At 38.9% G+C, this 15390-nt stretch overlaps 1 protein-coding gene across 1 annotated transcript; it reads right to left on the bottom strand.

Annotated features, from left to right (window-relative positions):
* Positions 1-11982: 11982 nt before the first annotated feature.
* On the bottom strand, positions 11983-13266 carry LOC114665720 (piggyBac transposable element-derived protein 2-like). The gene has a single exon (XM_028820343.1). It carries the CDS (start codon positions 13264-13266, stop codon positions 11983-11985), a length of 1284 nt encoding a protein of 427 aa, XP_028676176.1.
* Positions 13267-15390: the final 2124 nt, after the last annotated feature.

The following is a 15390-nucleotide window of genomic DNA, read 5'->3' as shown; positions in this document are numbered from 1 at the left end:
AAGTTCACGTGGTACAACGAACTTGCCTCTCCCTCTCTGAGTTGATGCTGTTTATCTCCATTCTTTTCACAAGAGCAGTGCTGTGGCTGATGCCTGCTCAGAACTATTTGTTGTACTGGCAAACAAAGATACAATGTCTCAGGACCGCTATCGGACTTAACAAAGACAGGACCGTAACAAAAGACAGCTTCTTTACACAGCTTTTTCTGCACAGCATTGCAACTCTGCTTGGCACCATAAGTAAAATGGGACTTCCATCTGCAGCTAAAGTCACTTTAGTGTGCAAGCAATTCGCCACGCTAGTGTTTAGATCTGGCAGTGTCATGCTAATGGTGTATGTGCCCAAAAAGAAGAAGCCTTTGATTTCAGTCTGCAACAGCCGGTTTAAAGTTTTGCTACCTGTAAAAGACATTGTTGAAGGAATATAAGTAGACACACAAACGCTGGTGAATCATGTCTACTGGGTATCTTGTTGTCACTTGAATGTTTTGTTATTCAGTTTTATTCTAGAATAAAAGCACACTTGTTTTGTTACACCTTTGCGAAAGTGTTTATTTTATATTCCAGTAACCACTTGGACAAGATGGAATCCATCTCTACCTCTCTCGTGCACACATGTCATTATTTGAAAATGCTATGCCAGATCTTGCTTGTACTCCGTGTTATGATGCATGATACTGAAAATGTAGACAGAGCAGTGTACAGGCAAGATCGAAAAAAAAATGTTCAAATAAAAACTCATGTTCAAATGGCACAGTGTTTTTTCAATCTTGCCTGTACTCTGGGGCGGGGACTGAGACAGCAGGCTGCTTGATACTTGTGCTGATTGACACATTTACAAAACAAAAGACGTTGATGGAGAGGTGTGAAGGGATTTAAGGTGGGCAGGGACTTTTTCGTAGGCTTCAGTAATTCTAGTGTTAAATGGCCAAGACCCTAATTACTTGTCTGAACTTACCATTACTTACAAACCTGAGAGCACATTAAGCTGTCAAGATGCCAGCCTGCTTATATTTCCAAGCATTAATAAAATAACAGTAGGAGGTTGAGCCTTTAGTTACAGGGCCTGTTGCCACAGTGGATCATCTTTTTCCATATTACTCTCACTGCACCACTCAGAGTATTTATATCACTGTATCTGAGTGTGGAATCACAGTTCTACAGCAGCTGATCGGAAAGAGAATTATCGGTATACAGCATCTAGCACACGGTGCCTCAGCCATTCTGCCTATTTGCTTTCATACGGCAAATATTTCAGAGCCTTTCCTGTACGGACCTCGTGGTTCAGAAACAGTTTCATCCCAAGAACTATAAATACAATCAATCAGTCCATCAAGTGCTCCTTGTAGAACTGTTTGTACTTATAAGTACAATTACCTCACTGTAAACTTGCGATACATAATATTGCACAACCTGCACCACTTTATAAAGCGTGTATTTACATATGATGATGATATAATTTTTATGATGAAATTCAGCAAAATATGTTTATTACATTATACAGATAAAATGTTAACATCATTTAAATAATCTATATCTTAATACATAATTCGCCTGCCTCCTCACTCACTCACTCACATCCGTCTGAAGCCTTCTGCGCAGTCGCCTTCTGCGCACGTCTGAAGCCTTCTGCGCAGTCGCCTTCTGCACAGCTGCCCGAAAAACCTTACGAGACCGGCAGGCAGCGAATTTACGGCCGCAAAAATTCAAAGAGAAAGGCGACTTCGATTAAAGCTCTAGAGGCCTGAAAGGCGATTTTGACTACTACTCGAGGCCTAATTACGCATTCTGATTCAATTACGCATTCATTTAATACACCTATATCAGGTTTGTGGTGCTTATACTTATTACTATTCCATATTGTACTGGAACATTCATCATTCAATATTATACTATAGGACTGGAAAATTCATCAACTAACAGTACAAGCCTGTACAGTAATGAGTAAAGCAGACTACAATCATTACAAAACAACTTCTTCGTTACTTATCATTTGTTCTTCATACACTGCTGACACAAACTCGTGCCCGTTTCATCTTACGTTGTCGAAACAGGCTCTTTGTCTAGTTTTTAATAATTAAACATGCAAGGACACGGTGTCGCAGCACTAGCAAGGAGCTGGCGTCCCATTCAGGGATTGTTCCTGCCTCCCACTGTATTCATGCTGGGGCTGGTGCGACACTGGAAGGATAGATGGATAGAATAATTAAACATGTACTATGAAGATATTTCAATGTTCCTTAAAAGTTTTGAAGAATCGGAGTTCCAAGCTTACAGATGGCTTACTGTCTATTACTGAGCTGATTGTGTGGCGATTGGGTACTTGGAGAAAGAAAAGGAAGGACAGGAATTGGGGGTTAGTACATTTGAAAGAGACAGTAAGTACTGCTGCAATAAATTATTTCATTGAAGGTCGCGCATGGCACAGCAAGCATCTTGCGTGAGGCAGGAACAATCTCTAGATGAGGTGCCAGTTCGTCACTACCACTGTGCCACCGTGTTCCCATGTTTAATACATGCTTTGATATTATAAGAATACTGAAATTATATCAAGTATACATCTCAGTATTTAAATTATTCAGAGAACTGTAATATCATGAATGTAAAGGATTCTGTGTCCAGCCGGAGGAAGAGAAAGCCCGTTTAAGAAGCACACAGTGATTCACACACACAGAGCACATAGAAGAACACATACAAAACAAAGCATTTAACGTGCTACTTTAGTTACGATGGTATTTGAGAAACTAGTAAATTAAACGATTTGAAGATGAAGTTTATGATGTTCTACTTTAATGACAAAATAAACTACGTGATTAAAGTGGAAATTTTGAGATTAGAGTTTAGAAAAAAGCCAAGCAAAATGACACCTTTTATTGTACAACACCCTAGTACTAGAGATTAGAGTTGACATTTCGAGCTTTTTTTCCCACTGTGTCCCTATTTTTTTTTCTTTTCTCTGTACCCTAATAAGCTTTCATATGACACTCAGACAGTGGGCTACGCCTTTACACGGCGACTTTAAAATCTGACTTCTTTTTTTATTTCGGGCACTGTGTGACTTTGTGAACTTGAGCTTTAGAGTTTCTCCGACACTCTATGTCACTCGATCAACTTCCTTTTGTTGTTTATACCACTGTTTAAACTAACAAATAGAACAATTTCAGCGAATACCAAGTGGAGGCAAGGAAAAATGTACTATTTTCCCCTGTGCTTTTGCCATTGCCTTTTCACAGAACGCTGAGCTTAAGGTCTATTTATATTGATTTGTATATGCAAAGAGGTGTAATTCTGGGAGGAGTTGGGGAGTGGCAGCAGGCATGTGCATGTGCGTTACTTTCACACTGACCGGGATTTATGTAGTGGAAATACGTAGAAGTTGGCGTATGCACAGATTTATGCATCTGGATTTTTTTGTGCGTATGAACATTTCCGCTTTTGTCCGTACACCAAGTTTTAGTGTGAATTCTACACACTGCGTTATGCATGAGGCCCCTGCTCTCCTGGGGCCTAATGCATAAACGGTGCATACACACAAAAATGTTGCGTATGCCTGTTTCCACACTCACATTGTGATGTAAAAAAACTAAACTTGGCATAAAGCCACGCACATTTTCATGCCAGCTCAATCCCTTGCATATGAAAGTTCTCCGCATGGTTTTGCAAACTGGTGGCACCCAGCATCAAAGCAGTGCTACTGTTCCTATGTGGTTTCCTTTTATTTTTTAGATTCACATCCCTGACATGGCTTTATCAAATACCCTGAAATTAACTGCATATTGTTTTTTAGTTCAAGGCATCTCATTATAATCAACCTGTAACCATATAATGGTACACTGAATGGCCAAACTATTCCAAATACCATAGCCACTTTAGCGTTGTTACTATCAGTGCACCACTTGGAGTATTTTAACCCAGTGTATCTGAGTATGGAATCACAGCTCTACAGCAGCTGATCGGAAAGCTCTACTGTAGATTGTGTCAAGAACAGGGAGAAATATATCGGGATACAGCTTCTAGCACACGCTGGCTCAGCCATGCGCGCAGTCAATTTGTACTTCTCCCATTCGGCAAATGCTTTAGAGCCTTTCCTGTACAGACTTCACGGTTCAGAAACAGTTTCATCCCAAGAGCTATAAATGCACTCAATCAGTCCATCAAGTGCTCTGGGTAGAACTGTTTATATTTATAAGTACAATTACCTCACTGTAAATTTGCATTACAGTTGTAATATTGCACAACCTGAGCCACTTATGCTTTCATATTGTATATTATTCACTGTTTTTTATCCTATTATTATTATTATTATTATTGTTGTTATTTTAACATTTTATATGAAAATAAGTTAATGGAGGATTTGCATATTGAATCTCATTGTACCATATAATAACAATAAAGGAATTCAATTCAGTTGAAAGCGTGTATTTACAGATGATGACAACTGGCTACTAAGTCGATTTAGATTTCCAGGCGCTGTCTTCGTGGAGCTCTTGATATCATTTTAAAGATGAAATGCATTAATATATATATAATGTATATTATAATGTATATATATATACAGTGGAACCTTGGTTCACGACCATAATTCATTCCAAAACTCTAGTCGTAAACCGATTTGGTCGTGAACCAAAGCAATTTCCCTCATAGGATTGTATGTAAATACAATTAATCCGTTCCAGACCATACGAACTGTATGTAAATATATATTTTTTTAAGTTTTTAAGCATAAATATACTTAATTAAACCACAGAATGCACAGCGTAATAGTAAACTAAACGTAAAAACATTGAATAACACTGAGAAAACCTTGAACAACAGAGAAAACTAACACTGCAATAGTTCGCGCTATAGCGCTTCCAACCGCTGGCTAAAAACACTTTTTTTTTAATGAGTTTTAAGCACAGGGAAAAAAAATGAACATTTGAAAAAATCCGTAATTTAATAAACCACCAAGAAAAGTAACATTCAACAATGCACTCTACAAACCGATCGCTGTAAACAGAAGTGAAAACAAAATCAAGCCCAGTGCATTCTTTAACTGCCTTCTCTACCTTATGAGTCCAGCCCTCTCTCTCGCTGCATGTGTGTGTGCGTGTGTCTCTCTCGCTCTGCCTGTGTGTGTGCGTGGCTCTCTGTCACGCTGCCTGTGTGTCTGCGTCTGTCTCTCTCTCACACTGCTGGCTGTCTCTCTCGGGCTGCATCTGTGTGTGTGTGTGTGTGTCGGGCTCTTGCACTCTATCTCTCTTGCTGGCTGCACAGGAAATGCACAGGGAGAGACTGAACATGTACAAACTGAAAGGGAAACTGGCTTGTTCGTATACCGAGTGTGTGGTCGTGAACTGAGGCAAAAGTTTGGTGAAGTTTTTGGTCGTAAACCGATTTGTACGTGTACCGAGACGTTACATTATACAGATACATTTTTAACTTAATTTAAATAATATATATTGTTAATGATAAAAATGTGAGGACTTGATGGCGCGGCATCAGTGATGAGCTGGCGCCCCGTTCAGGGATTGTTCCTGCCTCACACTGTATGCTTGCTGGGATTGGCGCGACCCTGGATGGATAGATGGAATAATGAAACATCCATCCATCCATTTTCCAACCCGCTGAATCCGAACACAGGGTCACGGGGTCTGCTGGAGCCAATCCCAGCCAACACAGGGCACAAGGCAGGAACTAATCCCAGGCAGGGTGCCAACCCACCGCAGGACACACATAAACACACCCGCACACCAAGCACACACTAGGGCCAATTTAGAATCGCCAATCCACCTAACCTTCATGTCTTTGGACTTACGAGGAAACCTGAGCACCTGGGGGAAACCCACGCAGACAAGGGAGGACCCAGGAAGCGAACCCGGTTCTCCTAACTGCGAGGCAGCAGCACTACCACTGCACCACTGTGCCACCCTATAATGAAACATGTACTATGAAGATATTTCAATGCTGCTTAGAAGTTTTGAAGAATCTGCATTCTAAGCTTACAGATGGCTTGACATTTATTAAAGAGCTGATTGTGTGGTGATTGGTTATTTGGAGAAAGAAAAGGAAGGACAGTACTGCTTCAATAAATGATTTTATTGAGGATCACGTATGGCGCAGCTAGTATCTTGGGGGCGGCAGGTACAATCTCTGGAAAGGGCGCCAGCTCGTCGCTACCATTGCGCCAATGTACCTCAATGTTTTATACATGCTTTAATTTCTATCATCATGAAAATGATAGGAAGTATACATCTTAGTATTTAAATTGTTCAGAGAGCTGTAACATCATGAATGTAATGTATTCTGTGTCCTGTCGGCGTAAGAGAAACCCCGTTTTAGAAGCACGAACTGATTCACACACGAAACAGTACATAGAATACGAAGCATTTAATGTGCTATTTTAGTTACAATGGGATTTGAGAAACTATTAAATTAAATGATTTTAAGATGAAGTTTATGACGTTTTACTTTAATGACAAAATACACTATGTGATTAAAGTGGAAATTTCGACCTTTTATCACACTGTGTCCCCGTTTTTTTTTTTTCTCTGTACCCTAATACGCTTCCATATGACACTCAGATGGTGGGCTACGACTCGCCTTTTCGTGGCAACTTTGATATCTGACCACTTCTGATTTATTTTGGGCACTGTGCGACTTTCTGAACTTGAACTTTTGAGTTTCTCCGACACTCTGTCACTCGATCAACTTCCTTTTGTTGTTTATATCACTGCTTAAACCAACAAATAGTACGTTTTTCCTTGCCTCCACTTGGTATTCGCTTGGTATTCACTGCATCTGGATTTTTTTGTGCATACGCACATTTCTGCTTTTGTCCGTACACCATGTTTTAGTGTAAATACTACGCACAGCGTTATGCATGAGGCCCCTGGTTATAACTTTAGTTTTCTTTTTTGATTTTAGCTTGCTTTTTTGATCTTTCATAATTCCAATTTTACAAACAACTACTGGGGGCCAACCCTCCAGCCTCATTTTAATTTTCTTCTAAATTTTTGATTTACCTACAACTGCAATCATTACTAAAAAAATGAGGGTTATTCCTTTCCCCAGCTTTGCCTTATTCTTTCTTAGCTGTTGCCTCTATATACTGTACTTTGTAAGGCCAACTTATATCACTTTTCCTAACTTTGGTACTGGGAACTCTTTGCTTCCCTATTGTTTCATGTCTAACATAAAATTTTCAGTAATGACAAATTTTGCTCTCCAATTCCTAATTATTGAAAAAACACAATTATCTATATATATAAAATCCCTATGTGCGTCCAGGTGTCCGTGTGTGGGTGTCTTCTGATGAAGTGCGCATGCGCGGGGCATGGTGCGACTGCCAGAGAAAGTTAGAGGCGTTTTACGGAAATACAAACCAGTATTACTGCGACAGGAAATTAAAGGTACACAATACAGTGACACATATTACAGCCACATACAAGCCAGTATTACTGTCAGAGGAGATTAAAGGCATATTACCGACGTGCACGCCTGTATTACCGCCAGAGAAAATTAAAGGTATATTACGGACGTACAAGCCAGCGGACATACAAGACGGTATCCTTCAATAAGGGCGCGCACAAAAAGGCGATTTAGGTCGCCCTTTTGAGGCTCGCCTTTTTGTGTGCGCCCTTATTGAATAGAGCCGTACAAGACAGTATTACTGTCACAGAAAATTAGACACACAATACAGCCCACGAAGAACGGTCAGCTCAGCAAGTAAACATCAACAAAAGAAAGGCTGAAAGAAAGAAAAATACGACCAACAAAAAGAATGAGGTCAAAGTCCCTTGCCATTTAATATAGACTGTTCCTACTAATGTTTATGCACTACTGTTCTAGCGCCCGTTATTGTAACGGGCTAAATGACTAGTGATGATATAATAGACTTCATCCTAGTCCTCGTTAGTGATATTTTTGGTGTCTGGTATACAATCCAATAAAGGTCACATTTGTGCCCTGAGCGTCCTTTGCTTCCACATGTTCCAGTTATGCCCCCTATTTCTTTCTTTCACTACATACAGTGTGTATAGCCCCTTTTGCTCTTTTCTTTTTGTTCATTTTCTTGTGCTGACTCAAAAATCACATCCTTTTAGATCTGTCCTTCCGACATTTTAACTTTCACCAGTGGAACCCTTTGTGTCTAAGGGAGCCTTGCTGCTAAACAGCTTCTTGCTTTACGCTGGAATTCCACTAAATGTTTTGTGCATGATACCTGGTCATCTACATACAACCTAACTTGCATCGCAGGTCAAAAGAGGACCCATTAAGATCATAAAAATATTTCAAATTCATGATAACTGCTGTTCTTAGATGCTGCCCTTTCTGCACCCTTTACCTTGTCTTCCAAGACTTTTTCGTCTTCTAATATAGGCCCTGTGGTTAGGCCAGTGTTTCCATCCTTTGGTTATCTCTTTACTTACTCAGTGCCTCATTTGCTGTCTCAGAATAGGGTGGAGGGGTAATCGGTCATAGTTAGGATAGGAGGTTTTAGTTTAGTTTGTTTGTTTAATGAATGTTCAACAAATAAATAATCATAATAAGATAATGGGGGCCATCTAAGCATCAGATCACTTTTTATAGTTTTTAAAAATTGGCATTAATGAAACAAAATTTTAAATCATTACAATTACATCTATTCTGCTCCCACATATTGGTTTATTTTTTGCTTGTAATTCTTGTTTCAATGCTTTAACTCACAAATCATGTATCAGAAATTTAAAACTTGAGATTTCCAAGTGCCTCTTAAGAGCCTGGCATGTCTAGGGCTGCTGTCTGGCAGCCAGACCTCTTAAAAAAGCAGCATGGTCCCAATGTAAACAATAGTTAAGGCAAAAATAAGAAAACACGTATTAAACAAAAAAATCGAAAAACATATCACCAGAACATAAAGTAAAATGTTAGTTTGGACAGATGTTGGACAGATGCTGGTTTTGCAGGAGTTTAGTAATTTTCTACACCCACTGACCACTGGAAAGATTTAAGTATAAGACATCACCCTCTGGATTATCTTGCAAATACATCAGGAATCAGTATGTATTGTATTTGTACACTCTGTACTTTCAGCCTACACGATGCCCTTGTGGTTATAATTACAGTTATAAACTTACTTTTTGATTTGGTTATGCACGTCTCTTTGTAAGAGTGACAATAAACAATGGTGAGGATGGCAGTAAATTGTGTTGATCATAGGAGGCCAAACTGTTCTTAGCAAGTTGTCTTCATGAGCTGTAATTCCTCCAACACATTTTGGGCTTCCATCCAGTGGGACATACCCAGCATAGCTTTATGGAAGTCATCTAGCTCAATGGAAAGTAATCACTACAGCTAGAACATCAATTCTTGACAAGTCAAAGTTAACTATGTAAAAGAAATGTTAAGCTTTATGAATAATGAGGTGACTAGTACACATAATTACAAGAAATTAAAAAATTATTACAAGAACTCTAGCAGCCTACAGACGTCATTTCATATCTCTCACATTTGGCATTTTCCAAGAAAGTCACTAGAAAACATTTTGCAAAGGAATTTACATAAAGAATAAGCAAAGCAGTTTGCTGGCATAAATTAACTAAGTGACCGCTTTGGGACACTATGACTAATGTGGCGACCTCAGTCTACATGGAGAAGAGGGGGTAAATAAGGAGAGGTTTGAAAAGTAGATGTACAGAGTAGAGCCCAGAAAATGACAGAAACCACCCTGAGCATAAGACCCAGAAACACTGAAAATTGTATCTTAGTTTGACTACAATGTTATGCTGTGCTCAGATCAAACAACAACATTCAGAAAGATAGCAAAAACTACTATAATACAAGCAATAATAACTTACTTTTTTGTACAGTATCACATATGTTTAAGTTGAGTAATTTCTAATTTGACTTTTCAGATAAAAGAAGAATATAATGTAATGGGCAGTGATAAAACATAAAATATTACCGAAGAGGGAAAGCTCCCCAGGCTGGCATACATTCTTTAGGGAAAGAAATACAGGAAGGTTTTGTAAAATGCACACTAGAAAGCACAAATGGAGACTCCTGAGATTTTAAATTAATTAAATGCATCTGTACTGCAAATTGTCAAAGTCAGTTCCAGTCCATTCTGGCCCAGTTTAACCTCTAATTAAAAGCTGTAAAAATAATAACTTCCCTTCTGTGAAACACCACTGGCTTCATAACCTCACACTGTTTTTCTTTGGAGAATTGTGCCACTTTATATTTACTTAGAAAAAGAAAACAACAAAGAGAAAAATCACTTGTGGCCAATTGTTAATGCCTGGCTATAAACTACATGTTACTGTTGCCTTGCTGAAGTTGGCAAGTGTTAAATATCCATATTAGAGATTTGTGCATTACTAGATCTTTCAAAGGTATTGTCCGAAATCATTCATTTATTTTTAATTTGGACTTCACACTTTAGATCAAATTCTTTAATCTCTTAGTTTATTTTGGTGCATCACAAATTGCATTGCATATATAAATAATGACAATAATTAAAGAGACATGGCAGCATGCTACACCAGCAGACTTTTTGTTTAATTTTCACAATTATGTCACGTCGTGAGTGAATGTCTTCTTTAACAAACATGCACCATAGAATTACAGCATGTTATTAAAACATGACCTTCCTCTACTGAACCTATGCTTGACTGTTCAGTAAAGTTCCTGCTCTTGCCTTGTGTTGCACAATCTTACTGTTAATAATTTCTTCCATTAATTTTCATGTGATGCATGTTAAGCTTAGTAGCCTATAGTTGCTTGGATCAGTTTGGTAACCCTTTTTAATGTATATAACAATAATATTTGCCATTTTCCAGTTCTTAGGAATTTCTCCAGTGACTTCCTAAAAATATGTGTCAAAGGTTTATACTGTATATGTAATGTTAACATCCTTAAGAACTCAAGGGTAAATATTATATGGTCGTGGAAATGTGTTTGATTTCAGCCTATTTAATCTAAGCAGTACTTCTCACTGCACAATTTATACATTTCTCAGTACCTCCTTAGTAGTCCCATTTACTGCTGAGAGTTTATCTGCTTCCTCACTTGTGAAGATCTCAGAAAAATGCAAGTTTAGAGCGATCACTATTTCATGGTTTGTATTTTTTAATTCCCCTTTATTATGCCTGATACACTTTACCTCCTCCTTGACTTTTCTTTTACTACAAAAATACTGAAAGAATGTCTGGGTCTTCTTTCACATTATCTGCTGTATTCCTCTCTAACTATCTTTTTAACCTACTTAATATCCCTCTTAAGGGTTACCCTCATGGTCTCATACGCCCTATGACTCACATTGCAGTTATTAATCTTATACACTTTATACATTTGTTTTTTTTTCATTTGTAGCTTCTTTTCAATCCTTTATTAACCCAATGCTGAGTTTTTTTAATTTCCTCCTAATTCCAAATTTAGGTATGTACCTGTCCTGCACTACATGTAAAATGTTTAAATGTTAAAAGTTTATCCCAGTCTATCCCCCTTAGACTTTGCTGTATCTGCTCAAACATAGCTATGACATCCATAGTCATGTACCATGATGTACAGTTAGGTCCATAAATATTTGGACAGAGACAACTTTTTTCTAATTTTGGTTCTGTATATTACCACAATGAATTTTAAATGAAACAACTCAGATGCAGTTGAAGTGCAGACTTTCAGCTTTAACCCCATGATGCTTGAATTTATTTACAATTATATAAAAAAATTAATTATTTGTGTTTTTGCTGTCAAATAGATGCTAAATTAAGTGGAGATCGTTAATTTGAACATAGCACATATATTAAATATAAATTTAGGTATGATGCAAATTAGTGACATTAGGCATAATTGGGTATAATAGTAATTAAACAAATTTTCCACTCTCAGGTATGTGGATTATTTTATTGATGCTGTTATTGATCAATTCCTCCAGTCAACAATTCAAACTACAAAAATTTTCCAAAAATCAGTAGAATGTCATGAAATTAACAAAAAGTCACATGAGGAGAAACAGTCTTACTCATGGAATTCTCGAAAGCAGTTGTTGTTCTTGTTGAGGCACAAGTGAACATTACACTTTGAACATTTGATTACAGTCTGGCCCTTACAATTTGGGAGTTTGCAGCGTTGCTGTCCACTTTCAACCACTGGCCAGTGACTCACAGCATCTGAACGGACTTCCAGTGTTGGAATAGCCTTAGCTGGACCTCGATGTTTCTTCTTTTCGAAATCCCTTTCAACATCAGATGAAGGCCTCCCCCTCTTCTTCCTTGACATATCCTTGCCTTGCATGCAGAGTGCCTGTGCAATTGATGTTCTAAAAGCTAGCAAATCCTTCTGCTTCTTTCTTGGTCCATCCAGTGAATCACAATCACGTCGATACAACAACCAGCTGTTTACAATGACCATATCAACAAAATGAAAAAAGAACCTATGATAGTACTTTTTTGACCTTATGTGTATGCGATAATATGCAATTAGTGCATCAAGAGCATCAACGCCGCCCATGAACTTGTTGTACAGGCTGATGATGTTTGGGCATTCTATAGACACTTTCTTTTTTGACTTTCTATCCCATCTTTCTACGATAGAAACAGGCTGGGCACTGGCAAAAGTGTTGGCAACGATCACCCCTCTATTATCAAACCATTTTACTGCTCTTATTTCTACATTGACTACAACAACCTTTTTCTCTTCAAATGTCCCTCTTCCCTTCTTCTTCATATCAGTGTCTACGCTGAAACTGCACCCTTGCAGGCAACTTTGCCGCACAGTCCCAAGGGCTGGTATTCCCTTATTTGCAAGAGCAACAAACAAATCCAAGGAAGAAAACCAGTTGTCAAAATACAGCAAGTGATTGAGAGCACCACGAATAACTTGTGCAAGCTTTAGCACAATGTTTCCACTTGCACCAATGTTAGGTTCTCCAGGTACAGGATCTATTTTCCCTGCAAATATGTCAAATGAATGCACCAGGCCTTTTGTATCACAAAGCATAAAGATTTTGTATCCCCATTTGTATGGCTTCTTGGGGATATATTGCTCTAGACTAGATCTACCTTTGAACTGCACCATTTGCTCATCAATGGCCAACATTTGATCTTGTGGGAGACCCTGAAATTTTGGGAGAAGTGAATCAATAATTGGCCTGATTTTGAAAAGCTTATCGTAATTTCCATCATTGTTGGCTGGCATGTTGCTGTTGTCATTGAAATGAATTAATTTTTTAATTTGTTCCCATCTGTCTCGGGATATCACATCAGCCACCTGTGCTACTCGACAGTCACTGGACCAGTACATTCTTGACCTTGGTAAATGTACAACACTTATGTACACTACAGTGCCAATAAACTGCTCCAATTCATTTCGATCCAATCTGAGGGCCCTATTTGGATTTTTTTGCATGCAATACAGATTACTTTGTTCTGCAATACTATCCAAAAGATCAGCATCAAAAAAGTCTCGGAAATATTGAATGGGCAGTCTGATTTCATCAGCATCAGGAAGAGCAGCTTGCCAAATTGGAATGTCCTTTGCAGAGTTCTGTTGTTGCACTGTCTTCCACACTGCCTTTTGCTGTGTTCTCCTTGCAGTAGCAGCTGGTCACCTTCTTCAGGTGCATCATTATTGCTGTCAGAGTCTTCATCACTGCTGCTTTCATTGTCAGTACTCTCATTACCACTGCTTTCATCTTCAGAAACATCACCTTGTGATAATGGTGTAGGTATGTAGTCTTCATCGCTATCCTCACTGTCACTAAGACAGCTGTCATCACTTTCAACTGGTGGAATCCTGATTTGAAGTCCACCAGCTCGCTTCCCGTAGAAAGTTGATGTGTTCATTTAGTTCTGCCTCAAAATAAAGGGCAGAAATCGCATTTATATCTCAGTATGCAATTTTTACATTAATTCTAGAAATTAACTAGATCAAAATGCAAAGCATTTGAAATCTATGCACAGGAATTCTAATTTCTACGATATTGCACCTAAATAAAATATTATTCATATACCGCCATTATTGCAGAATGTAGCGGAAAAGCAACATAGCGAAAACGGCGTATAACGTCCGCAATTTTCGTCACATGCAGTCTATTCTGATATGTCAGCAATAGAAGAAAACAAACAGCTTATAAGTATTTTTATCTTAGCGCAATTTACCTCAAATGAGGAGAATTTCTCGAAGTAAGCAGCCAAAATCCACGCCAACACTTCGCTTCCATCAGGCGGTTGTAGTTTCCACTATGACCGCTAGATGGGATGAGAAGCGCTTTCAATACAATCCTTGGAACGTATCGAAAACGCAGCAACCAGCATAAGCGGAATACATGTGCCACCTCGGCTGCATTCAGCCTGGAAGCGGTTTGATGCGAATTCGCAACAATCGTCTACAAGGGGCTAATTCAGTGGGGTGAACAAAACGATTGCATAAAAATGTGAGGCAACTAAAGCATTTTTTAATACAATCCCTTCATTTCAGGGGCTCAAAAGTAATTGGACAATTGACTCAAAGGCTATTTCATGGGCAGGTGTGGGCAAGTCCGTCGTTATGTCATTATCAATTAAGCAGATAAAAGGCCTGGTGTTGATTTGAGGTGTGGTGCTTGCATGTGGAAGATTTTGCTGTGAACAGACAACATGAGGTCAAAGGAGCTCTCCATGCAGGCGATAGAAGCCATCCTTAAGCTGCGAAAACAGAAAAAACCTATCCAAGAAATTGCTACTATATTACGAGTGGCAAAATCTACAGTTTGCAAGCACTGGTAAACTCAGCAACGCAAAAAGACCTGGACGTCCACGGAAGACAACAGTGGTGGATGATCGCAGAATCATTTCCATGGTGAAGAGAAACCCCTTCACAACAGCCAACCAAGTGAACAACACTCTCCAGGGGGAAGGCGTATCGATATCCAAGTCTACCATAAAGAGAAGACTGCATGAAAGTAAATACAGAGGGTGCACTGCAAGGTGCAAGCCACTCATAAGCCTCAAGAACAGAAAGGCTAGATTGGACTTTGCTAAAGAACATCTAAAAAAGCCAGCACAGTTCTGGAAAAACATTCTTTGGACAGATGAAACCAAGATCAAACTCTACCAGAATGATGGCAATTAAAAAGTATGGAGAAGGCGTGGAACAGCTCATTATCCAAAGCATACCACATCATCTGTAAAACACGGTGGAGGCAGTGTGATGGCTTGGGCGTGCATGGCTGCTAGTGGCACTGGGACACTAGTGTTTATTGATGATGTGACACAGGACAGAAGCAGTCGAATGAATTCTGAGGTGTTCAGAGACATACTGTCTGCTCAAATCCAGCTAAATGGTGTCAAATTGATTGGGCGGCGTTTCATGATACAGATGGACAATGACCCAAAACATACAGCCAAAGCAAACTCAGGAGTTTATTACAGCAAAGAAGTGGAAAAT

Source organism: Erpetoichthys calabaricus, chromosome 15 (genome assembly GCF_900747795.2).
Source record: "Erpetoichthys calabaricus chromosome 15, fErpCal1.3, whole genome shotgun sequence".
Classification (NCBI taxonomy): Eukaryota; Metazoa; Chordata; class Cladistia; order Polypteriformes; family Polypteridae; genus Erpetoichthys; species Erpetoichthys calabaricus.
Note: the sequence above shows the minus strand (reverse complement) of the source record. Positions and strands in the feature narration are given on the sequence as shown.

Coding starts and splice junctions, on each gene's coding strand:
- LOC114665720 (XM_028820343.1), bottom strand. CDS start 13,266: ATGTACTGGTCCAGTGACTGTCGAGTAGCACAGGTGGCTGATGTGATA.